Genomic DNA, 22,611 nt, shown 5'->3' on the forward strand with positions numbered 1-22,611 from the left:
GGTGGGGCATGCCTGAAACTCAAGAGATCTTTAGTCCTGTGTGGTAGCACACTCCTGTCATCCCGGCCCTTGGGAGGCTGGAGAAGAAGAGTCATGAGTTCCAACCTGGGCTACATAGTGAGAAGAAGGAAGAGGAGGAGGGGGAGGGGGAGGAGGAAGGAGGACAGGGAGAAGGAGAGAGAGAGCCCAGGGTAGTAATGACTTGAGGTCATTAATCCTTCAATGAACTCAGTCAGGGATCTAGTCAAGAATTCTTTCCATCTCAGAGGATTTGCTTAAACAACACCAGACACTGATGACCTCAGACAAATGGCTGCTCAGGACGGGTGGACCATTCCTTCAGTTAATAAGCACCGATGAGCAAGCTGAGCAGATGTTTCTGTCAGTCAAAGGTATGGTGCACAAACACAAGGACCTGAGGTTAATCTCCAGCACTCACATAAAACTCCAAGCATGGGGGTACAGGCTGAGACACAGATACAGGCCAGCCAGTCTTGCCCAACTGGTGAGCCAACAGGTCCCAGTGAGAGATGCTGTCTCCAACAGATGTGGCACTTGGAAGCACAGGCAAGAGTATTACAGGTTCTAGGCTAGCCTGGACTATATAGTGAGACTCCATCTCAAGCAACAACAACAAAACACAACAATAACACCCAAGAGCTGAGGACATAGATCATAGAACCATCCAGTGAGAAACTGATGCATGGCTCAATAGTCAAGTATGTGCTTTTACATGCACAAAAAATCTCTCTCCAGCACCACAAATAATAATAAAAGTTACAAAGATGGAAAGGGGCTCCATGGTGGTGGTGCACTCCTTTAATCGCAGCACTTGGGATGGAAAAGCAAGCAGATCTCTGAGTTTGAGGCCAGCCTGGTTTACAGGGCAAGTTCCAGGACAGCCAGGGCTACACAGAGAAAACCTATCTCAAAAAAAACCAAACCAGGGGCTGGAGGGATGGCTTAGAGGTTAAGAGCACTGACTGCTCTTCCAGAGGTCCCGAGTTCAATTCCCAGCAACCACATGGTGGCTCACAACCATCTGTAATGGGATCTGATGACCTCTTGTGCCCACAGATGTATATGCAGCAGAGAACTCATACATTAAATAAATTGAAAAACAACAACCACCAAACAACATAAAGAAAATCCCACAGAGAAATGGTTCCGATTAAGGAGTGAGGAGCTAAGGGGAGTACAGAGCCTGTGGTGCAGCCTGAGGATTTGCTCTGTGCTCCAGAGGCAATCATGGGAGTTACAGGCAGAGGGAACATGGTAACAGGTTCCTCTACCGTGTGGAGGGTAGGCCAAAGAAAGGCACCGATACCAGCAGTGCCTTTCAAACAGCTGCCCGCTATGAACAAGTTAGGCAAAACTCCCTGGTGCACATCCTAACAGGGTGAAGCAGCCATCTAAATCTGAATGGAGGCACCCTTGACAGTCCAGGTGATGTCTAAAGGGAGGCATCCTGAAGGGCCCGCGGGTATGGGGCTCAGGGAAGAGCCTGGGTGAACATGGGAAGATAGTCAGGAATACGGAACCGAGGTTAAGAGTGTCCAGGGTGGTGTAGCTGGGAGTTGGGAGAGATGGCTGAACGGTAAGGAGCACGGGCTGCCCTCCTCCCACCCGCAGGGTCTTGATTCCTAGTACCCACATGGTAGTTCACACGCCCCTTTAACTCCAGTTCCACTCTTGACTATCGTGGGTACTAGGAGCCCGTGTACTGCACTTTACATACATACAGGCAAAATATTCATATTCATAATTAATATAAATAATAAAAACTAAGCGACTCTGGCTGCCTGAAGTCCTGGAGCACCAAGGAGGAAGGAGGGTCAACTGAAACCTCCTGGGCCAACATCTCTATCCCTTTACAACAAGATGACGGGGGGGGGGGGGGGGGGGGGGGGGGGGGGGGGGGGGCGGGGACGGGGGCTGCTTCTTGGGGTAGGCTACTGCGCAAGTGCGAGGTAGCAGGAAGCCACAGGCATAGCTGCACCTAGAATTCCAGCGCAGACCGTGACAGTCACAATAGCGCCCAACGGTAGGTACCCAGCCATCTGGGCCAAGGGTCCAGGCCCAGAACTATTTGGAGCTTTCAGGACCCTCAGCTCTTTCAGGACCACACCCACCTCATCTCCATACTCCACCTCCAGCCTTAGCCCCCTCCTCTTTCACTCAGATTCCAAGTCTGTTCTGGAAACCTAAGATATCCCCAGACCCCACCAGCACCTTTCCGAGCCTCCGAGCCCCTGATACTTCAGAGCCTTACCCAGGCTCAGATTCTGCCCGAAGCCTTTGAGTTTCGCTTGAAATGCCCGCCCCTGCCTTAAACCTCCCACTTGGTCTCCTGGTGTGCAGCTCCCTGGCCGGGCCTACCAGACATCTCCTTTCCCATCATAAACCTCCCAAATCCGTCCTCAACTAGAGTGCTCCTCAGCTAGCCCTATTGTCCTTACCTCCACTCTCCCCTCAGGAGTGGACCCCATCCCAGGAGCTAACTGAGGCTATACGCGAGCGCGAGCGCTGCAGATGCATTCACAGGCCTCCCGCTTCCGGGTAGAGCTGGGCTCTGTGAGGGATCCAGATGCCCAGGTGGGGCGTCTGCATCGCCTAGCTATGGCAGGAGGCCCATGTTGGGGCCTGGCCAGGCTTCTGCGTAGAGGTGAGGTTCCACTGCTAGTATGGTGTGGGGAAAGAACCAACCGTGGAAGAGCAACTTCAATTGAGCCAGCTCAGAACTGGGTGCTAGGATCCTATGTTGTTGCTTGCCAAGATCTATAGTCAGAGATGGGATATCAGGGTGAAACTGGCCTCTGGATCGTTGGCATCAAAATGTAGTTGGTGGGGAGGGTTTGTGCTGGATGTGGTAAGGAGAGTCTCACAGTGTACGCCACTCTGCAGAAAGCTGGGAGAAGGGACTGTTGGAAGCTGGGATGGCCTGGGCCAAGGCCCAAAAGTCCAAGCAAACTGGACATGTGTGTGACTAGCCAGATGCAGAGAGAGAGAGGAGGCTGAAGAGGAACTGGATCCAGACAATAAAGAGCCCGAGAAGATGAGGGAGTGCTGTTGGATTTTGTTGTGTGTTGTGATGGGAAACCACTTGGTACCAGACATGGGAAATTGAGACGAGCATTCAACAGTTTCACAAGTTTAGCTGGTTTCTGTAAGTTGTGTGTGTATCTAGCCACTGTCGGAACTTGCTTAGAAGCTGTGATTGTTTGCTGGGTTTTAATATTTTTGCTACTTGAAGAGGGAGAAAACATGGTGCATACGCCATTCTATTACTCAGGAAGCTGCAGCTGGAGGAAAAAGAGTGTGGGAGAAGCCTGTGCTAATGAAATAGCCTGTGCTAATGAAATAGCATGTGCTAATGAGAGCCTGTCTCAAAAAAAAAAAAAGTATTTTTTTCCTTAAAGTATTAGACTAAACTCCAAAACCACTCTTGTCATTTGACACACTTTGTTTTTTATAAAGAATTAAGTCTCTTGGGTGGTAGTGGCTCATGCCTTTAATCCCAGCACTTGGGAGGCAAAGGCAGGCCAATCTCTGTGAGTTCAAGGCCAGCCTGGTCTAAGAGTGGGTTCCAGGATAGCCAGGATTACATAGAAGCCTTGTCTTGAAAACAAACAAATGAATGAACAAAGAATTAAATCTGTTTTTGTGCTGAGAATCATGCTTGCTGTTGGAGTTTATAAATGTAATCATAACTAGCAATTCCCATCTAAGGTTTCTGAGTGTTTTCTCCCTAACTATACACAGGTATTACATTTCATCGACTTCTCTTTTTCTATATCTACAAAGCGAAAATGTTATTTTTTTTCTTCCCACTGGTGCTAGGGATAGAACCCAGTTTCTTATTCATGCCAGGAAAGCACTCTGCCACGGAGTCATGCCCTCAGCCCCTCACTGGGGATCCTAGACAGGGGCTCTACCACTGAGCCACACCCCCAGCCCCTCACTGGGGGATTCTAGGCAGGGGCTCTACCACTGAGCCACACCCCCAGCCCCTCACTGGGGGATTCTAGGCAGGGGCTCTACCACTGAGCCACGCCCCCAGCCCCTCACTGAGGGATTCTAGGCAGAGGCTCTACCACTGAGCCACACCCCCAGCCCTCACTGGAGGATTCTAGGCAGGGGCTCTACCACTGAGCTGTCTAGGACACACTAATTTTGCCCTTTAATCCATGAAAGTTTATTACATTGATAGGTTTTCTTAGGTTGAGTCGTGCACCTGTGTGTTCATAAATGGAATTCATGTATAGTTTCACTTTCTGGTTCTGGAAACTGACGTCCAGGCTGGCCTCATAAAACAAGCCTTACCCTCTTAGTCTATTTTCATGTTGGAACAACTTGTTTGGGATGATCTAGTCCTGGCAATGGTTTGTGTTTTAGAAAGATGCCTTTGGGGCACAGGTTGAGAGTGGAAAACCAGTTGTCACTGCAGAAGATGGTAGGGGGCTCTGCATACGTAAGAGGCCAAGATTACTCTGTTCAGAGGTTCCAGAAGGCCCACCTTTGGCCCCTGATATTGACACCTCTGGCCTGGGGAGGATAACTATTTTCATGGCAGACAGGCGTCTCCCCTTGTTCCAGCTCTTTGGAGCTTCTAGTGTACTGTGTTGAGGTGCTAGTTCCAGGACACAGAAGTGGAGCCTGAAGTCAAGGCATAGGTGTACTACCTTTGAGATCATGGCTAGGACAGAACCAGGGGTGAAGTTGGAATGGATGAAGAAAGGGGCAGAGCAGGCACCAAGCCAAAGACAGCGGAGGCTGGAATAGACCAGTGTTTGCCTAAGGCCTGAGGATGTCATAGAGTGCCTGTTTACAGTACTCAGTGTCCTGGGTTGGATCCTCAGCACCCTGTAAACCAGTCATGGTGGCACACACCTCTAAATCCCAGCACTGAGAGACAGGAAAAGCAGAAGTCCATGGTCATCCTTGGGTACATACTGAGTCCCAGGCTAGCCGGGAGTACGTGAGATGTGTGTTGGGGTACATATTGAGTTCCAGGCTAGCCCAGAGTTCGTGAGATGCATGTTGCCTGGTGGCTGGAAAGACTTCTAGGAGTCTGGATCGAGCAAAGTCTTAAGCTTTCTGTCCCTCAGTGGTCCAGGTAGACGGTGAGAACTCTGCTGGACAGACAGCGCTCTTCCTGTCCGCGCTCTTGGGCCACACTTCCGCTGTGCGCCTCCTATTAGCCTTTGGCGCCAACCCCAACCAGTGAGTGAACAGGTCTTTGCACCCCAACACTCCCAGGGCACAAATCCCCTTCTATCCCCTTAGTGCCCTCCTGGTCCTCAGTTACCCTCTTCTCACTCACTACTGACTGTGACTCTGGTGCCTCCCAGAACTTACAAAGGTCCGCTCATCCCTTGAGCTCTCCTGTGACCCACCCACCTGACTCCTCCCATCCACTCAGCCCCCATCCAGCTCCCCGCCCCCCTTTTCATCCATCCCACCCTTGCCTCCGGTTCTATCCTAGCCGCTGCCTCGATGGCAGCACACCCATGCATGCAGGTGCCTCCTCGGGCCGAGGCTTGGTGTTGTGGCACCTGCTGCAGGCAGGAGGTGACCTGCGTCTGCGTGACCAGCAGGGTCGCACACCACGAGACTGGGCTGAGCAGGGTGATGCCAAGCAGAGCTGGGAGGTGAGTAGCGTCCAGAGCAGAGTGGAGGCATCCTGCCAGTATTGCTCCCAGGCTGACCCTGTGCCACACACCTAGGTCCTGGAGCTGTTGCAATGGTGCCGGACCCACATGTCAGCACTGGTGCAGAGTGGGGAGTTGGCACCCAGTGTGTCCCTGAGTCAGTTGCAAGCTAGCACTGGACACAGCCTGTGTGGCTCCCAGCCCTCACTAAGGCTGGTCCAGGCAGACAGGTAACAGTCCATGCCCTTGACCCTCCAGGGCCAGCATACCCGGTGACCTCATACTTAACCCTCAACCCATCCTTTATTCTAGGGCACTGAGGCAAGGGCAGATCAGGAGATCCCCCAAAACCCCAGCGTTGGGATTCGGCCAGGTAAGAGGGAGTGGATGAGAGAGCAGTAACCGCCGGGCGGTGGTGGCACACGACTTTAATCCCAGCACTTGGGAGGCAGAGGCAGGCGGATTTCTGAGTTCGAGGCCAGCCTGGTCTACAAAGTGAGTTCCAGGACAGCCAGGACTACACAGAGAAACCCTGTCTCGGAAAAAAAAAAAGAGAGAGAGAGAGAGCGAGAGAGAGAGAGCAGTAACTATCCCAGCATCCTCTTGGTGCTCAAAACCCTGCTCTCTTCCCTCAGCTGAACAGCCTGCAGCCACCAGCACTGATAATGGGCATCCCAGTAGTAGACCCCAAGGAGCTGGTACCAACCCAGGGTGAGGCTGACCGCACCTATGACAGCAGTTCTCATACCGTCATGGCCAAGTGAGAGCTTCCTTCATGCCCTCAGAGAGCCCCTGCCTCCTGCTTCCCTCACAAGGAAATCCTACCCACGGCACTCACCTGCTGCCCATTCTCCAGCCTCCTGTGGAAGGGCCACCCGGTTACTGTACGGCAGCTGAAGAGCCCTGAATCCAGCCCTGATGTGCTACTGGCTGACCTTCAGCACTGCAGGTTACCGGTCCCAGCTGACCTCCGACTCCAGCAGCCCATAACCAAGGGGGGATGTAGCCACGGCTGTAGTTAGACTTCAGCTCTGTGCTAATATCCAGCACAGTGCCCTCCAGCTGTAGTGACCCACCCAATACTACTGTACTGCGCCTCCCCCCATAGAGTAGTACCCAGATCTGTGTGGGATGTCTTGTAAGCCCTAGAGAGGAGGAAGGGGTGGGAGAGGCCTTAGGCTGTTATGGGTGGGGGCTGGCTCTGCCACTGCTAGGCTGTTGATGGGCATCTCAGTGTTCCCTGTATGGTGGCTGGTAGGACAGTCTTCCCCTGGCCCTTGATAGATGTTCTGTGGCCTGACTCAGCCTTCACCCTGTGCAGGTTGGGGCAGTTTGTGAAGGGCCTGCTCTGTTCCCTCCCAGCGTCCTGCACCACCCCGGCCTGCTGTTGCTGATGGCTCTGAGCCCCTCAGATGACCTGTCCAGATTGAGTCTGCTCTTCGAGCCGGTGTGGCTGGGCTCCCTTTACTTCCTGTTACACTCTTCAAGAGCAGATGAGGAAGGTCCCCCAGCCCTGCCAGGCCTGCTGCCTGGCCCTCTGCTGCTACAGGTGTTGGAGGCCCTGTTGTTCCTGCAGTCCCGCTGCTGGGCCCATGGTGGCCTGACTTCCCATGCTGTGCAGCTAGTGAGGCCAGGCCTGGCTAAGGTGAGCCACCTAGAACACGGGTGTCCACTGCACCAGCCCAGGCTGCAGCCCAGGTGAGAGCCTGCCCCCATGTCTGCCCTGTGTCCCCCCCAGCATCCAGTAGCTCAATAGACCTTTTGGCCTCCCCAGGCTGCAACAAGACTGCCCCCAGAGAGACCCAAATCCAGGGCTGCCCCCACCCCCTGAACTATACCCATGGCTACCACTTGAGCTGATCCGTGGTGACATGCCAGCCACTACCTCAGACCTCTACAGCTTCTGCATCCTGGCCCAGGAGGTCTTCACTGGTCAGTGACCCATTCTTCACTTACACCCATCCCCAGAACCATCCCACTAGTGTGGGTCTCCTCATAGTACCTCTCCACAGGAGAGTTGCCCTGGGCTGGAGGAGAGGGGCCTGAGGTGAAGGCTAAACTGGAGGCAGGTCAGAGTCCGGGCCTGGACCCCTTGCTGCCAGCCCCCTACCAGGCCTTGGTTCAAGCTGGACTGGGTCTAGAGCCTGCTGACCGCTGGGGCAGCCTGCAGAGCACTCGGTACCTGCTGCGAAAGGCTGTGGCCAAGGTACAGGAAGGTCAGAGTGTGGCCTGGGTATCTACGGAACTCCAGGCAAGGCCCATATAACTACATCTCATCTCCTTTCCACAGGACCCAGCAGCCAAGGTCAGCTCCCCACTAGAGTGGACAACACTGTCTCCTGTAACCCTAGGTTCCCTGCCAGGTCAGAGAGCAAGGGTACTGTGATGGGGGACTGTGGCAGTGTGCATCAGATTCCAACCGTCTGGTCTGTATCCCCAGAGCATCTGTACTGTGAAGGAGCTCCCAGAGCCAGGGCCAAGGCCAGATCCAAGATTGTGTTCCCTTTCCCAGACCCTTCTCAGGTAGGAAGCAGGGAAATAGTCTAGAGAACTGAGGGAGGTGTGGAGATCCAGACAACCATGCCTGTTCCTCGGCATTGTTTTCTGCAGGCTCTGGAGACTCCTGAGATCACAGGTCACAGTAGAGACCAGCAGAATGCAGCCTGGGACTCTGGCAGTAGCTTGACTCTAGGCAGTAGCCTCAGTCCCAGCCCCAGTCCCTGCCCCAGCCCACACTGTTGCACGGAGCCCATCTCAATAGTACGGATACCCCCTACCCCACGCTAAACCGGCAACCCCTACCTCCAGAAGTCTCCCAGCTCCCTCCACTCTGACCTGTAGTTCCCTGGTCCCCCCCCCCCAAGGGCCTGCCCTGCACACAGCCTTCTGGAGCCAGCCTCCCAGCTGGGGAGGAAGTTCTGTCAGAATCTAAGGTCTGCAGGGGCAGCTGTGACACACATGGGGCTACTATTCTGGACCCGAGCCCTGAGAGTCCACCCCTGCATGCTGACCAACAAAGAGGCTTCACTGCCCAGAGAGCTGCTGCCAGGGAAGGCCATAAGTAAAGCACCCAAAAGACCCAGGCTCTGAATCTCCAGGGCAGCTGCTGGCAGCGCCAACCTTTCCTCTTGCAGAAACCTGATCTTGAGGACCGTGAGCTGACAGAAGGCAGTCTCTTCTCCAGCCTACAGGAGTGAGATAACACAGACTGTGGTGGGCAGCCCGGGTCCCTCCCTCAACCCTGAACTGAGCCCAGGTTTGTCTCTGCCCTCCTGCTGCCCAGGATGGATCTGCTGGAGGAGATCATGGCGGAGCTGCAGATTACGTGTCCCCTGGAAGCCAGGCCCAGGCTGAGTCCTGCTCTTAGCCCAGACTCCTAGGGTGGCCCCAGGTCTCCCTGCAGACACTACCCTGGGCGCCCTCCCAAGACTGACCCCAAACCTCATTGTTTGCCTCATACAAAGAACATAGGAAAGCCCCCAGTTGTCTCCATCATTTACTGGCTCCAGCAACCAAATTTCTGCCATTTTTATTCATTAATGTCATCAGGTGGTTTAGTGGGTGGGGTTCATGGGAAGAAGTGGACAAGAACTGTCTCCCCACCCCATGTACAGCCTGGAGGCTCCTGGAGGAAGGAGGACGACAGGGTGCCGACCTTGCCCCCCCCCAATTGTGCAAAGGCCCCAGGAGGGAGGTGGGGGATGGTCATATCCTGCAACCCATGAGAGGGACACAATGATTTGGGGGGTTAGGGACCCACATCAGAGCAAGTTACAAAGTTAGAAACCTGGGGTAGGGTGGTGAGCTCAAGAAAATATAAAACAAGGAATTGACTTGGGCCAAGATCCAATGCAGGAGGGTCCTTTCCTGGTCCTATCTCAGCAGTAACTTCTGGTCTGTCCTTCCGAATGTAAGGACCAGCTGGGTGTGGGGTAAGGAGGAGGGGGACCAGCCCCCTCCCCTCTGTGTCCTCCATTTCTGTACAAGGATCCTCGGACCTCCCCTCCCCTTCCATAGGATGGTGGAGCTGCCCTATAAAGCAGGAAAGGTTCAGGGGAGCCCCAAGGTCCAGGTACCCGATGGGGGGTACGGGGACCCCAAGGAGCCCGCTGTTTCTGAGGGAGGCGGGGAACAGGGGGCCCAGGATCTGACCGGCTTCGGGGGTGGGCAGGAGGAGAGGAGGAGGAAGAAGAGGCAGGTGAAGGTCCCCTGGGCCCTAGGGCTAGGTTGACATAGAGGGGCTCAGGCCGGGTAGGGCGCCCAGCAAGGTGCTGGGTAAGGTGGTCAGGGGGAAAGCAGGAGGGGGGCGGGGGGTAGCTGAGCAGGAAGTCAGGGGACCTGTGGAGCGGTGGTGACTGGCCAAGCATTCCATATGAGGCATTGAGCCTGTCGGGAGGCATGGAGCGGAACGGACTCCAGGACCTGCTGGGGCCTGAGTAGGAGGTCCCCTCCCCTACCCCAATTTCATAATACAGATTTTCTCCCCTGTCCAGTGCTGAGGGGGCGCCCAGAGAGTTCCTCCAGACTGGGGCTGGAGAGCTAGGTGGGAAGGATGGGGGACCCAGAGAGTACAAGCCTTGTTTGGGGACGCCAAGGAAAGGTGGCAGACACTCTCGAGGGGTTGAAAAGAAGCTGGGGTTAGAACCCTGTGAGGGGACAGAACATGGTGACTGGGCTGCCATCTCTGGAGCCTCCCTGTGAGCCCCACCTGCCCTGAGATGGGCAGTGACCTGGGAAGGCCCTCTGGGACCTCTCCTTGAGGTCCCCAAGGGTCGCTGGCTTCTCACCAGGCTCCCATCACTCTGTTGCCTTGGGAGGTAAGATGGGGGACCTGGAGCCCAGGCACCTGGGTGGGCTAAGGAGGAAGGGTGTAGCCCACTCCCCGAAGTTCCCACAGGCTCCCCACCCACCTCTAGGGACAGTGAGCGTCTGAAGGGGGAGTGGGGAGCAGGTGGGGTCCCCCCCTGCTCTTGTTGGCTCTGTTGTTCTGCCACCTGCTGAGCCTGCTCAGCCAAGGCCAGGGCCATGAGTCGTGCTGGGTTCTTGGGGGGTGGGGGCGGAGCCCCACCAGGGCGCAGCAGAGACAAGGGTGGGGGCAATAATGGCGACTCCATGCCGCCTGGACCTACAATACAGAAAGAGATGGGAAGGGAGTCAGCTGGGTCCTGGGACAGCTTAGGAACTGGGTCTACTGTGAGTGGGGTCTACTGAACAAGACTCACTGTCCTGGCCTGGAGCTCCCCGGCTTGGTGCTAGCTTGCTGCTGATCTCCTGCTGGCAGGTGTCACTTAGCTGGGCCTCAGCTCCACGCAGCAGCAGGGGAATGAGATGGGGGCGCAGTCCCGGGTTAGGGCTCAGAGCCGGTGTTGGGGTGGTGGAGGCAGGGGTTCCCCCAGCCCCCAGCAGTTCCAGGACAGCAGGTGGTACTGATACAGCCAAGGGCTCTGAGATGTCCAGGGCGGTGGGTGAAGCAGGCTTGGTGGGTCCATGGGGTGACAGGGCCTGTGGCATTGCCCGAGGTGGGAAGGCAGAGGCTGAGGCTGGAGGTGCTGGGCTAGCAGGAGGTGCAGGGTCCCCTGGGGTGGGGCTGCTGCAGCGGAAGGTAAGGGGATCAAAGTCAAGTCCCCGAAGTCCTTCCAGACAGCGGGGTGGACTGAAATCCAGTTCGTCACCATCATCTAGCCAGGCTGAGGTGCGGTGTGAGGGGGAGCCAGAGAGGGGCCCCAGGCCGGCTGCTGAAGACTCTGAGGAGGAAGAGGAAGAGGAAGAAGAGGAGGAGGAGGAGGAAGAGGACAAGCTCTCGCAAGAGCCAGCAGGTGCTGGGCCCACGGGAAAAGCATCGCTGCTGGAGTGGGGTCGTCGCAGCCGGTGCAGCCTCTGGAGGCCTGTTGGGAGAGAGTCACAGTCAGAGATCAGAACCTTACAGACCCAGACTTCAGCGGATGCAACTTGGCAGAAACAATGTAAAAGAAAGCAGGAGCTCCCGGGAGGATGCCCAGCTCACTCAGAAAGAGCACTGCAGACAGTAGGGGCTAGGGCAAGATTATGGACTGGTCCAGACCCAGAGCAAGGATGGGGTCAGGGTCTGCATCCTTGCATAACCCGTCAAGTATGAGAGCAGCAGCACATCATGTGCTGTGCACAGTGTCTAGACAGTTCGCTCCCATTGGAAAACCACTGGCTGTTCTGATCCTGTCAAGCTACGTACTGACCCTACAGAACAGTTTCACTCTTGGGCGTGCGCGCGCACGCACGCACACACACACACACACACACACACACACACACACACACACACGAGAGAGAGAGAGAGAGAGAGAGAGAGAGAGAGAGAGAGAGAGAGAGAGAACAGCGGGAGGAAGGAAGCTGCACTGGCCAGTGCAGAAGGTCCTCCGGCTGGGTGCTGACTGAAAATCCAGCTGCACATGCAGGAGGCCTCCACTTCCCATGTTGCCCATCGACGCTCCAAAGTAACTGGGACTGGGCAGCAGGGCTCTCACATATACACCTGTGCGTGAGAGAGCCTCCCAAGTGAGGGGTGGCGGCTGGCAAGAGGATGACTCTGGTCAGGGGCAGCAGCGGGGAGGGAAAGACACTCTCAGCTAACAAGTGGGGCTCCTTTAATTGCATCCAGGAAGTTTTGGGGTGTTGTAATATTTAAATCTTTGAAAAAGGAATAACTAAACAAAAGGCCCTATATGAACCAATGAACACCATGTGTACTCTCAACAGCAATTTATATCTAATGTGTACCTAAAATTTATCTAGTTTACACCTAAGGCCTTGGTTCTAAAAGTTTAAATACCACCGGCTGGTGATGGTACATTCCTCTAATCCCAGCACTCAGGAGGCAGGGGCAGGCAGATCTCTGAGTCTGCCTGGTCTACAGAGGGAGTTCCATGACAGCCAGGGCTACGCAGAGAAACCTTGTCCCGAAAAAAAACAAAAGTTTAAGGCCCTTGCTGGACCTAGTGACTCACACATGTCATCTCAGTTCTCAAAGTTGTGGGGCCAGCCTGGGCTATAATTCCAGCCTGGGCTATAATTCCAGGCCAGGCAGAACAACCTCGCAACACCTAATCTCAAAGTAATAACAAAACCAAAACACACAACAAAAACCCAAGGCCCTCTCCAGCAGTCTGAAGTACAACATTTAAAGATGAAGCCAGGGCCTCAGCTCCTAGCTCAACTTAGGTCCATGTGGGGTTCACTTTGTGCTCACCAGCCCCGCTGGCCTGGGATGACAGAGACTCCTCACTTTTGGCAGATCTCAGTGTGACAGTGTCAGGTCTGCTGCCTGAAAAGATGGGTAAGAGAAGTCACGTGCCTCTCCAGCACCAAGCTGCTCCTACCACCCCACACCTAGGCCTCAGTCTCTGACCTGAAGGCTGTGGTGGGGCTCGACTGCCACCCAGCCAAGGCAGCGGCTTCTTCCGGGGGATGCTGGGGCCCCGCCCCAGAGCAAAGAATGTCTTCCAGCTGCTACCCCCTGGCTTCCTTTGTTTCTCCGCCCTCTCTCTTTTCCTTCTGGAGTTTGGGTGAGAGAGAGTAGGCAGTCTGAGGAACCAGGGCCTCCAGGCTAATCCTCCCCTCCCCTCCCCTCCCCTCCCCTCCCCTCCCCTCCCCTCCCCTCCCCTCCCCTCCCCTCCCCTCCCCTCCCCTCCCCTCCCCTCCCCTCCCCTCCCCTCCCCTCCCCTCCCCTCCCCTCCCCAGCATCTCATGCATACCGTTCTACTGGTGAGGCTGGCGTCTTAGGAGTCGTGGGCTCCGTAGGTGTTCCAAGACGGCCCTGAGTTCGTGCCTGGGCTTCTTCCAGTGTCAGCAGACGCGTGGAGGGACTGCTCCCCGCAAGGGACTTAGGTCTGGGAAGGAGGCAGCGACCTGGAGAGGTCGAAAAGGGGACAGCTGTAAGCTTTGGGCCATTTGAGACTACAGGCAAAGCCAAGCGCCACAGCCCAAGCCCCGGCCCGCAGCGTGCCCACCCGGGCTGGCAAGGCAGGGGGCCGGTGTAGATCAGGCGGGAATTAGGGGGGAGGGGCAGCAGGCAGGTAAAGAAGAGGGGTGAGGCGAACGAGCTGATGAGAAGGCAGCTCCCAGCAGCCAGCAAGGGCAGTGGCTCTGGTCAGTTACCTCGGGCCAGAGGGCCCTCCGACGAGCAGAATCCTGACTGGGCTGGGGTCCGGGGCAGGGCAGGGAGTCTGGGCAGGGCCAGGGTGGGGTCAAGTCTGGGGACCTCCCGCCTCCTCCCAGGTGGACCCAAGGCCCCACGCGCCCCCAGGAACTATAAGGGGTGAAGGAAGAACGGTGTCCTGGCCAAGAAGTGGGGATCCTGGGCGTAGGAGCTGAAATGAGAAGGAGGGGGGCGCGGGGAGGGATGGGCCAGGGTGGGGTCCTCAAGGAGCTGCGGGGGAGGTCTAGTCAGTGGAGTAGGGATAGGGCCAGGAGCCCATCTACCCTCCCACTGCAGCCCTGACACTGAGGGGCAGTAGCCAGGACGTCAGGGGATGGGATGGACATACCTGCAGGGTCCAGGCCAGCAGAGGTGAAGGTATCGCTGAACAGGACCTCCACGTGGGTGAGCAGGAACTCTACTACCACGGACTGCACACGGACCTCACGGAAGGCAGCTGCCCCACCCAGCCCCACTGACTCCAGCTCCATAGACCTGGAGTTGGGGAGAGGAAGGCCATGCACGGACTCCGAGCCTGCTAGGCAGTAGTATCGGGTGCCAGTGGAAAAGATCACTAGTGATAACAGTCCTGTTCCAGTGGCTCCCGCTGTCCTTGAACAGTCTTTCCTTCAAACCCACATTCAATCTGTCAGCAGCACCAAGTGCACTCGAACCTCCAAAAATCTACCCAGATTCTAACATCACCCTCTCCCCCAACTGCTGCTTCTGACCCCACGCTGCTTGGTGGCGTTTGGGAAAGGATCCCCTAAACACCCACATAATAAAGACTTGGTCCCCAAGGTGAAGATTGAGGAGGTGGGACCTGGTGGGAAAAGTCTTTATGTCACTGGAGGCATGCTCCAAAGACAGTTATGGGGTCCTGGCTCCCCCTAGCCCTTCCCATGTCTTGGCCATGAGCTATGCATTAATTCTACCATAGAGCCCTACCTTGTCACAAGCCCAAAGCAATGGAGTCAGTCAACTGTGGACCAAAATCTCCGAGACTGTGTTCTAAACAAATCCTTCCAGTTTGTAAGCTAGCCACCATTGGTATTTTGTTACGTTACAGAAAGTCTCCATTCCTCCCGTGGAAGTCATAGTCTGTCCTGAGAGAACCTGTCAGGCCTGAGGCAGTGAGGCTTCCCAGCTTAGAGGTCTTGCTTTTCCCTCAACCCACAGCGAGGTCCTTGCTGACTTCTATCTGGTCGGTCTATCTATCTATGACATCGTCTCTGCTCCCCACCCTTGCTCATTCACTCAATTACAGCCAACAGACCTCCCTCCAATCACCAACCAGGCCTGTCTGCTACAGGTTTGCAATCTGCTCCTCTGCCTGCTCTGATTCTCCCTGGATGTTCACATGGGTCCCACTTGGGTCTTTACTCATGTTATTTTCTGAATGGAGTCTACCCCATGGAGGGAAGCTTACCGTAGCAGGTTGGGTGCCCAGACAATGGCCAGGTTGCGGGCATGCATGCTGGTGTTAGCACTGTGTCTTGCCATGCGAGCCAGGTGCCTCAGCAGGTACTCCAGGGTCCTGGGGACAGAAGCAGTGGCAGATGACTATTTACTTCCGTTCTCTGCATCCTGAGATGCCCTTCTTGACCCTGCCCATTTACCTGTAGTGTGGTGGAGGCAGCTGCTGGATGACGTCATGTACTCGCACCAGGCGTTCTTCCTCCCCAGGCACTGACATAGCCTCCTGAGATGATGGACAGGCATGGTGATGCTGGGCCACATGCGGCTTCCCCCAGTCCCCGCTGCCCTAGCCAGTTCCCTTACTCACACTGAACTTCCCATAGAGCTGGTAGGTGAGCAAGGGGTTAGGCAGTTCCCGGAAGTAGAGCTTGCAGAGGGAGGACACACTGTGGATATCTTGTAGGAAGGCAGGGCCAGACAGCTCAGGGATCCTCTCGCTGTCAAACTCATGCCTGAGAATCATCACATCAAGGAGAAGTTAATCTGCCTCATCAAGCCATGTCCCCTACCCGTACCCACAAGTCCCACGGATGGATACAACAATCTTCCCTAGGCCCTGTGCAGGGATCCAGAGGGGAACATTATTGAATCTCCAATGACCTTGCATGGCAAAGACAAAGGAGCCCCTAGAGAAGGGGTATTGAGGCTCAGATGTAAGATGCCTCTGCCTGTAGCTACCCAAGGTGACTCCAGAGTCTAAGTATGGCCCTGCCATAGCCCCATGCTGTGCCATTCTCTGGCTTTAAGCAGCCACTGGGAAGTGACTCTCTGTTGGGCATCTGTGGTGCTTTCCCTCCGCGATTCCACTCAACTCACTGTCCCCTCAACTTTCCTGCTCCCGCCTTGTAGTCTGTTGGGATCTTGCCCCCAGTTCCTTCCCACTTCTATGCTTCCTTGGTTCAGAACCTTCTGGTGGTTCCCTTAAATAAAGTCCAAATCCTAAGACATCGAAGTGGCCCTGTGCAGGGGCTGGGGCATGGCTCACTGATAAAGCACCTGCCCAGAAACTCCAGGGAAGGGCTCGGGGCATGGGGCAGCAATGGAGTGCTCGCTTACCATGCACATAGCCATCCCCAGCACTGACGTGCAGGAAGCCCAGGTTGCCTGGGTGAGTTTCAGGACTGCCTCACGTGTTCCCCTTGCATAGTTAACTACCTCCACCATGGATGCCTTCGATAGGATAGCCCCTGCTCTCTCACTGTTTCCCATGAGGTCTGCTCCTTCTCTCACTACTCAAGAATATAAATTCTTAGTTAGGCAGTGGTGGCACACGCCTTTAAATCCCAGCTCTCAGGAGGCCAAGGGAGGTGGATCTCTGTGAGTTTGAGGCCAGCCTGGTCTACAAATCCAGTCTAGGACAGCAGGGATATTACACATACAAAAAACAAACAAAAAATCTCAAATACTCCATCCTAGTTTTCTTTTTTGGTGGTGGAGGATTGTTTTGGGTTTTTGAGAAAGTCTCTTCCATAGCTTAATCTGGCCTAGAACTCCCTATGTAGCCAAATACGACCTCGAACCCCTGATGTCCGACGTACTAGGATTGCTAGTATGGCATGTATTCCTTGCTCTCTCTTAGTTTATATCTATCCTTATTAGCGCAAATCTATTGTTCTCCATTCTACTTGTGGTAGTTTTAGCCATCTTGTCTGTCTCTCAGGGCCTACAATCCAGTATGTCATTCATTGTGGTGTCCCCAGTCCTAGAGGTAGTTCTGGCATGTGGTGGGGTCTATCAAACTGACTCTCTGGGGATTCTACTCCTACTCTCGCCTTCCAGCCTTAGCCTGGCTGTCACCTACTCAAGGAAGAAGCCTCAGAGCACCATTGCATTGTGCCTCCCTAGCTCCCAACAAATGTGACCCTGCATGTAGCATAGGGCTGGGACACAAGGTGCTAGTAAATGCCGGCTGTCAGTGCTCACCGAAGCCTCTGGATGTTGGAGGACACGCCTGAGAGCCGGTAGATTCCATCCACCACACCATGGGCCTCAATAAACTCAGAGCAACAGCGCAGCACTTGGGGCACTGGGAGAAAGGGGCAGGGTCAGGGCCAGAGCTGCATCTGAGGCAGGATGGGCGAGAGATCCCAGGCCTCACCATCTTGGCCTGAGTTGCTGAGATGCTCTCCAAGATCACAACCAAATACCCTCTGCCGCAGGATTCCCCGTTGGCGCAGCCGCTGGCGAGAGGGCCGAGAGCGCATGAAGGTGCGGAGCAGCCCTGCCAGCTTCCCACGAGGTCTGGGCACAGCTGTGGGGGCAAAGGCAGACCGTTCGGAGTCGGGAGCTCTGTTGGCTTGCTAGGGCCAGGGGCAGAGATCTGATCTCTTATTTCCATTACCTGAGGTCAGGGAAGAAATCCCCTGGGGAGCTGGGATGCCACACAGGGGACTGTCAGCATCTGTGGGTAGACAATGGTAGAAAGGACAAGTGGTAGGCCGAGGTGGGGGTCGGGGGGGGGGGGGGGGAGACTGCCCACTCTCCATGGTACTTGCCTGCCTTTAGGCCAGGCCCTGGCCTCTCTGTGAAGAGTTCCACACACTCACTGGGGAAGAAACCAACCTGAAGAAAAACCAAAGTGAGTAGCCGGGCCACCCTAGTGGGCAGAGAGCCCTCGTGCACATGTCCACCTCAGACCCAGCTCACCTGGAAGCCCCGTTTGCCCCGCCACCAACTTCGATCCTCTGTCGGTGGCATGTCGATCACTGAGACGATGTCTCCCACCTGGGAATGGGTGGGAGGAGAGAGGTTCAGAAGAGGCTGGAGAAGCGGGGAGCACAGGTAGAGTCCATCCCTGCCTCACCTCACCTCAAAGGATAGCTCATCTGGCGCCTGGGCAGTGTAGCGCTTGACCACGTGGGCAGCAGCCACGGCAGGGATGTTGAGGGAGGCTTCTTCACTGAGGAGCAGGCGCCGGCCGTGGTTGTCCAGCTGAGGTGGAGGTAAAACGTGGCAAGGAGACATCAGAAGGGGTTTGTAAGATCAGACCAGTTTCCTCCATGTCCAGTGAGGCCACCACCTGTCCCTCCCTAAGAGCATCTATCACTCAGGGCTACTGTCCAAAGCTGGAGAGATGACTCAGTAGTTAAGAGTGCTTGCTAGAAGACCCAAGTTCAGTTCCCAACATCCACATAGCGGCTCACAACAATTTGAAGCTACAGTTCCAGGGGGTCCGGGGCTCTCCTCCCACCTCTGCAGGCATGCATGTGGCGGACACACAGGCAAAACACTCACACACATAAAATACAAAAGTTTAAAGTCAACAAAATAACAGCAAGAGGAAAGAAGTTACCAGTCCTTCCCCACCTGACTTGTCCCAAGATTCTCTTGTCCCCCAAACCCCCAAAGACATCTGTACTTTCATCCTTCACAGCAGACATACACATTTTATCCAAAATTCATTTAGTTTAAGCCACTGTAATTCAGATGTACTGTGAATTACAAGCATCACATTTCTAACTGGTATACCTTTAAAGCTCTATAGCTACCAAGCTATATATACACACACACACACACACACACGCACAAAACGCACACCCATGCATACACACACACACACACACACACACACACACGCACGCACGCACATGCACACGCACACACACATGCACGCACACATGCATACCCACACATACCCATGCATACCCCCCCACCCCCCCCACCCCCCCCCCCACACACACGCACCTTTCTCTTGCAGGCATGCACCCACATAGACACTAAAATACCAGTGCCTCCCCACTTCCCCTGCTTCCTTCTTTCCTGTGCCCACACACTCCCAGGCTGCTTCTTGTGCCTCAAACACCTCTCAATAGATCCTAGCTCCAGGTTCCCCGTATGAAGCCCACCTCCATCCAAGTGAGCACAGGCCCACAGTTGAGGTTACTGTCCACCAGTCCTGACAGGGTCTCCAGGTACTGCAGCAGCAGTGGTACCAGCATCTGGGAGCAAATGGCCAAGGAAGGCTCCTGTGAATTGATGAAGATAGAGCCCCCTCACCGCCCCCATACCCTCCCACAACCCGCAAGCTCATCTCTCAGCAACGCTGAATCAGCCCAGATGCCTGGGCGTGGCTCAGCTGCAAAGCTCTGAAATGTTCCATCGTGCTGAGCTGAGCTCTGGAGTGAAGCAGATGTGGCTGTGCTGACCTGTGAACCTCCTTGGACCTTCCTATGATCCCCAAACTCAAAGGGTTCTCTAACATCATCCTGATGTATTTCTAAAGTTTCTCCATTCTGATTGGTTGGAACTCAGATCATACAATGTCAGCCTTACAAGTGCTGAGATTACAGGTTCACGTCAGCATGGCCAACTCAAGAGATCTTTATTACCTAGTCCCCTCGCCTTACTGGCTGTGGACATGGCTGATGAGATACCCTTGATTGCGCAGGAAAGGACTGAGGCAGGTAGGTTACCTGGGCAGCCCTGGCACCCTCTGGAGGTGGAGGGAGCTCTGGGAGGCAGGAAAATCTCCGGTCAAATATGCACCGGTGGAGATGGGCATCCAGGGACCGGAAATCGTCATAGCTCCGAAGAACTGGCCAAGAGCGGCCCTGTTGGGGCAGGCAGGACAGAGGGTGCAGACTGCATTACACAGAGCTGAGGACTACACTGGCTAGCTAGTCTTTCAGGCTAAATGAGAGGCAGGGGCAAACTCACCTGACAGGTCACCTGTACCCCAAAGACCAGCTCATTTTCTCCAGAGAGGCTGGGGCCTTCGCGCTCTGGAGACAGCAGGAGCTGCAGAGGGAAGCACAAACCCAAGGGAGGGCTTTAGTTTTGTTCCAGACCTAACTTTTCTTGGCTGCCACTATCTAGGGGTAGATCCACGTTCCCCTCTTGGACCTCCACAAGGACAGGGAGTGGCGATGTCACTGTCTGGGTACAGAGTCCTACCACAGAGCAGAGCCTATCAGAACACTGGTGTGGAGGAATAAATAGAAAAATGAATGAGACCATGCCCTCCCTGTCAGCTGGAGCCTCTGCTTTCTGCAAGTGTCTGCTCAAGCATGCAGGTGGCCAGGGCTCAGGGATGAGCTTCAGGGGTACAGTGACTGCTAACAGTTCACCTCCCCTCCTGAGCAGAAGTTCTCATACCTGGATGTGGCCAAAGTCAACATTCTCATAGTGGAAATGGGCACAGTCAGCCAGCCGGGGGAAAGGGCCTCGAGGAGCGGAGAGCCTGGAAGACAGGCAAAATATCATCCATGGCTCTCTCCTGGAGCTTCCCTCCTCCCTCGGCTAAACCCTCTGGCATCCTCTCACCTCTTCCCAGGCTTCCCCTTTGTACCCGGCCCCCCAGTAGGGGGTACGGGCTGCACTGAGCCCTCCCCTGGGCCATCCAGGCTGTCAGTGCTGCGGGCCTATAGAGCAGAGAGAAGAATCAGAGGCCCCCAGAGATGGGAGCAGGAACAACAGAGGCATTGTTATCTGCAAGCTTGGGCCTTGAGCCTGGAGGCTCTACACACTGTCCTGCAGCATGGGGTAAAAGGGTAGGTCAACAGGACGTGAGTGCTGGGCTGGCGACCAGCCTACTTCTTCCTGTGTGGTCTGGGATGAAGGACTGGAGGTGCAGGGACCAGGGGTGAGCAGGCAACAGGAGCGAGAGCATGCCAGTGCTGTCTGTTCGTGTCTAAGACCCTTCTGTAGCAGCAGTACAGCAAGGGTACAGTCACTTGCCACTGTCTGGACCTTCCCAGTCCACATCTCAGTCTTCTGTTCCCAATCTTTCCCCTCCTGGCAGGATGCTTTTCACAAAGTACAAATGTGACTGGTTTTCCTGCTTCCGTGACTCTCAGGAATTCTAGATGAGGTTGCAAGTCTCAGGTCTGAGAGCCAAACTTCCTTGAGCTGGGTTCCCTTTGCCATTCCAGTCCTGTCTCTCTCCTGCCGCCCCGATTCTCAGAGCTCTCAACTTTTCAGAACACAAGTGCCACCTGCTCGTTTCCCTTCTCTGTCTTTGCAAAGGCTATTCCTCAGACTGGAATGTGGTTTGCACACTAGGTTCTCTCCTGCTCACTTCTCATATGTGTGTTCCTCCGGAAAGCCCTCTCCGTCCATCTAGGCTGTTACAGACATTTGTCTCCATCCCCTGGGCTTCCTTCATGCCAGACTGCACAACTATACCTGAACTTATCCATCTCACTGTGAGATGCCTCTGGCAAGGAACTCATCTCTCCCATTGGAAGCAGGGCCCCAGGCTGAGCCCCCCAGCATGCCCAACAGAGTTAGTACAGTATGTGAGATTCTTCTCTGGGTCCCTGATACGCAGTGCCAATCCAGTTGCACAGCACAGACTAGGCAACTCTGATGAATAAAATAACCAGCTGCCAGATGGGGATTCAGGGATTTGCTAGACTGGGCTTTTCCCTCCTCCGTGTCCCTGCAACCCCGAGTTCATCCCTGGGTCTCACCCTCAGAGTCTGTCCCCTGCCAGCCCATGAAGTTCCCCAAGGCAGGATGGGATCTGACTGTTTCTGTGCCTGGAGCATGGGGCCTGCACAGAGGAGGTCTCAGTGAATGTCTGTGGAGTGAGGGAATGAATGGATGAATGAGCGGGAGCAGTATGGAGGAGGGGAGATGAAGACAAGGAGATGGAGAAGCCTCAAGGCTCAAGTGGAACGGAGGCGGGAGGCGCGATGTTGGCCTCGAGGGTAGAGTAAGGATCGGGAAGCGGCGGGAGAGACTTCGATAAAGGTTCAGATCGATGTCGGTGGGAGGATTGAGAGCGCGTGGCGTGGGGTGAAAATGAAGAAGAAAAGGGTCAGGCAGCGGATGGAGTGAGATGGGGGTGGGGCTCAGGAATGAGAAAAGGGATGTTGGGAGCAGGAGGTGGTGGTGGTCCGGAGGGTGCTGGGGATGAGGATGCTGAGCAGGGCGGTGGGATGGGGGCTGGTTTCCAGGGAGCTTCGGCAGACGCCTGCAGGGGGAAGCCCTCATGGGGCACGGGTCCTTCCCTGAACCAGCCCCCTTTCCTCAAGTCCGGGTCCTCCGCCACTGTCACCCCCTTTTCAGGGCCCAGAAGGGGGAGGGGGAAATGTGCGCTGAGGGGGCGGGGTCGAGGCCCGGGCTGCGACCCAGGACCACACCGAGGTGGAGACCGTAGGGGACCGCGAGGAAGGGTGAGGGGCGGCGCGCAGGCCGAGGGTTCGGGCGGGGCCGGGGGCGGGGCGCGCAGGGCGGGGCCGCGCGGACAGACTGCACGCGGACAGACAGACTGATGGCCCCGAGGGCCCCTCACCACCATGGTCGCGGTAGCCTCCTCAGACCCCGGCGGCTTTCGAGCCCTCGTTCGTAGTCCTCGCCGCCGCCGCC

General features: G+C 55.5%; 2 protein-coding genes across 5 annotated transcripts; one reads left to right on the forward strand and one right to left on the reverse strand.

Annotated features, from left to right (window-relative positions):
- The first annotated feature begins 76 nt into the window (after positions 1 to 76).
- Positions 77 to 9,129, forward strand: LOC117719291 (inactive serine/threonine-protein kinase TEX14-like). Of its 2 annotated transcripts, none has more exons than XM_076931751.1 (16): positions 77 to 392; positions 2,477 to 2,665; positions 5,109 to 5,223; positions 5,486 to 5,651; positions 5,727 to 5,881; positions 5,964 to 6,024; positions 6,287 to 6,411; positions 6,508 to 6,600; positions 7,014 to 7,349; positions 7,426 to 7,583; positions 7,664 to 7,857; positions 7,942 to 8,014; positions 8,092 to 8,174; positions 8,262 to 8,411; positions 8,786 to 8,844; positions 8,935 to 9,129. In XM_076931751.1, exons 2-16 carry the CDS (start codon positions 2,533 to 2,535, stop codon positions 9,029 to 9,031), a joined length of 1,998 nt encoding a protein of 665 aa, XP_076787866.1. In that variant the 5' UTR covers positions 77 to 392; positions 2,477 to 2,532; the 3' UTR covers positions 9,032 to 9,129. The 2 variants fall into 2 exon arrangements, with proteins under 2 accessions (XP_076787866.1, XP_076787857.1); XM_076931742.1 differs by lacking the exon at positions 77 to 392 and adding an exon at positions 2,010 to 2,044.
- A 35-nt stretch (positions 9,130 to 9,164) lies between these two features.
- On the reverse strand, positions 9,165 to 22,611 carry Arhgap33 (Rho GTPase activating protein 33). 3 transcript variants are annotated; one of them, XM_076931716.1, is made up of 22 exons: positions 22,538 to 22,611; positions 21,711 to 21,793; positions 20,563 to 20,660; positions 20,395 to 20,479; positions 19,957 to 20,037; positions 19,713 to 19,850; positions 19,146 to 19,238; positions 18,109 to 18,231; positions 17,947 to 18,024; positions 17,796 to 17,862; positions 17,642 to 17,701; positions 17,399 to 17,551; positions 17,224 to 17,326; positions 15,608 to 15,752; positions 15,441 to 15,523; positions 15,251 to 15,358; positions 14,171 to 14,316; positions 13,379 to 13,532; positions 13,033 to 13,178; positions 12,874 to 12,948; positions 10,874 to 11,536; positions 9,165 to 10,776 (listed from the first exon to the last, which is right to left on the reverse strand). In XM_076931716.1, the coding sequence occupies exons 2-22, from the start codon at positions 21,786 to 21,788 to the stop codon at positions 9,530 to 9,532; spliced, it is 3,924 nt and encodes a 1,307-aa protein (XP_076787831.1). In that variant the 5' UTR covers positions 21,789 to 21,793; positions 22,538 to 22,611; the 3' UTR covers positions 9,165 to 9,529. The 3 variants fall into 3 exon arrangements, with proteins under 3 accessions (XP_076787831.1, XP_034342297.1, XP_076787833.1); XM_034486406.2 differs by having other exon boundaries at positions 21,711 to 21,820; XM_076931718.1 differs by lacking the exon at positions 21,711 to 21,793 and having other exon boundaries at positions 22,538 to 22,605.

The sequence above is a fragment of the Arvicanthis niloticus genome, chromosome 1, assembly GCF_011762505.2.
Source record: "Arvicanthis niloticus isolate mArvNil1 chromosome 1, mArvNil1.pat.X, whole genome shotgun sequence".
NCBI lineage: Eukaryota > Metazoa > Chordata > Mammalia > Rodentia > Muridae > Arvicanthis > Arvicanthis niloticus.

Bases quoted from the DNA above. Each gene is read 5' to 3' on its own strand.
- LOC117719291 (XM_076931751.1), top strand. From the start codon at position 2,533: ATGCATTCACAGGCCTCCCGCTTCCGGGTAGAGCTGGGCTCTGTGAGG. The intron at 6,412-6,507 runs GTGAGAGCTTCC...CCCATTCTCCAG, and splicing joins TCTCATACCGTCATGGCCAA to CCTCCTGTGGAAGGGCCACC. The intron at 8,412-8,785 runs GTACGGATACCC...TTCCTCTTGCAG, and splicing joins GCACGGAGCCCATCTCAATA to AAACCTGATCTTGAGGACCG.
- Arhgap33 (XM_076931716.1), bottom strand. From the start codon at position 21,788: ATGCTCCAGGCACAGAAACAGTCAGATCCCATCCTGCCTTGGGGAACT. The intron at 15,753-17,223 runs GTGAGCACTGAC...GATGATTCTCAG, and splicing joins TCCAACATCCAGAGGCTTCG to GCATGAGTTTGACAGCGAGA. The intron at 13,533-14,170 runs GTATGTCCATCC...CGACCTCTCCAG, and splicing joins TGCTGGCCTGGACCCTGCAG to GTCGCTGCCTCCTTCCCAGA.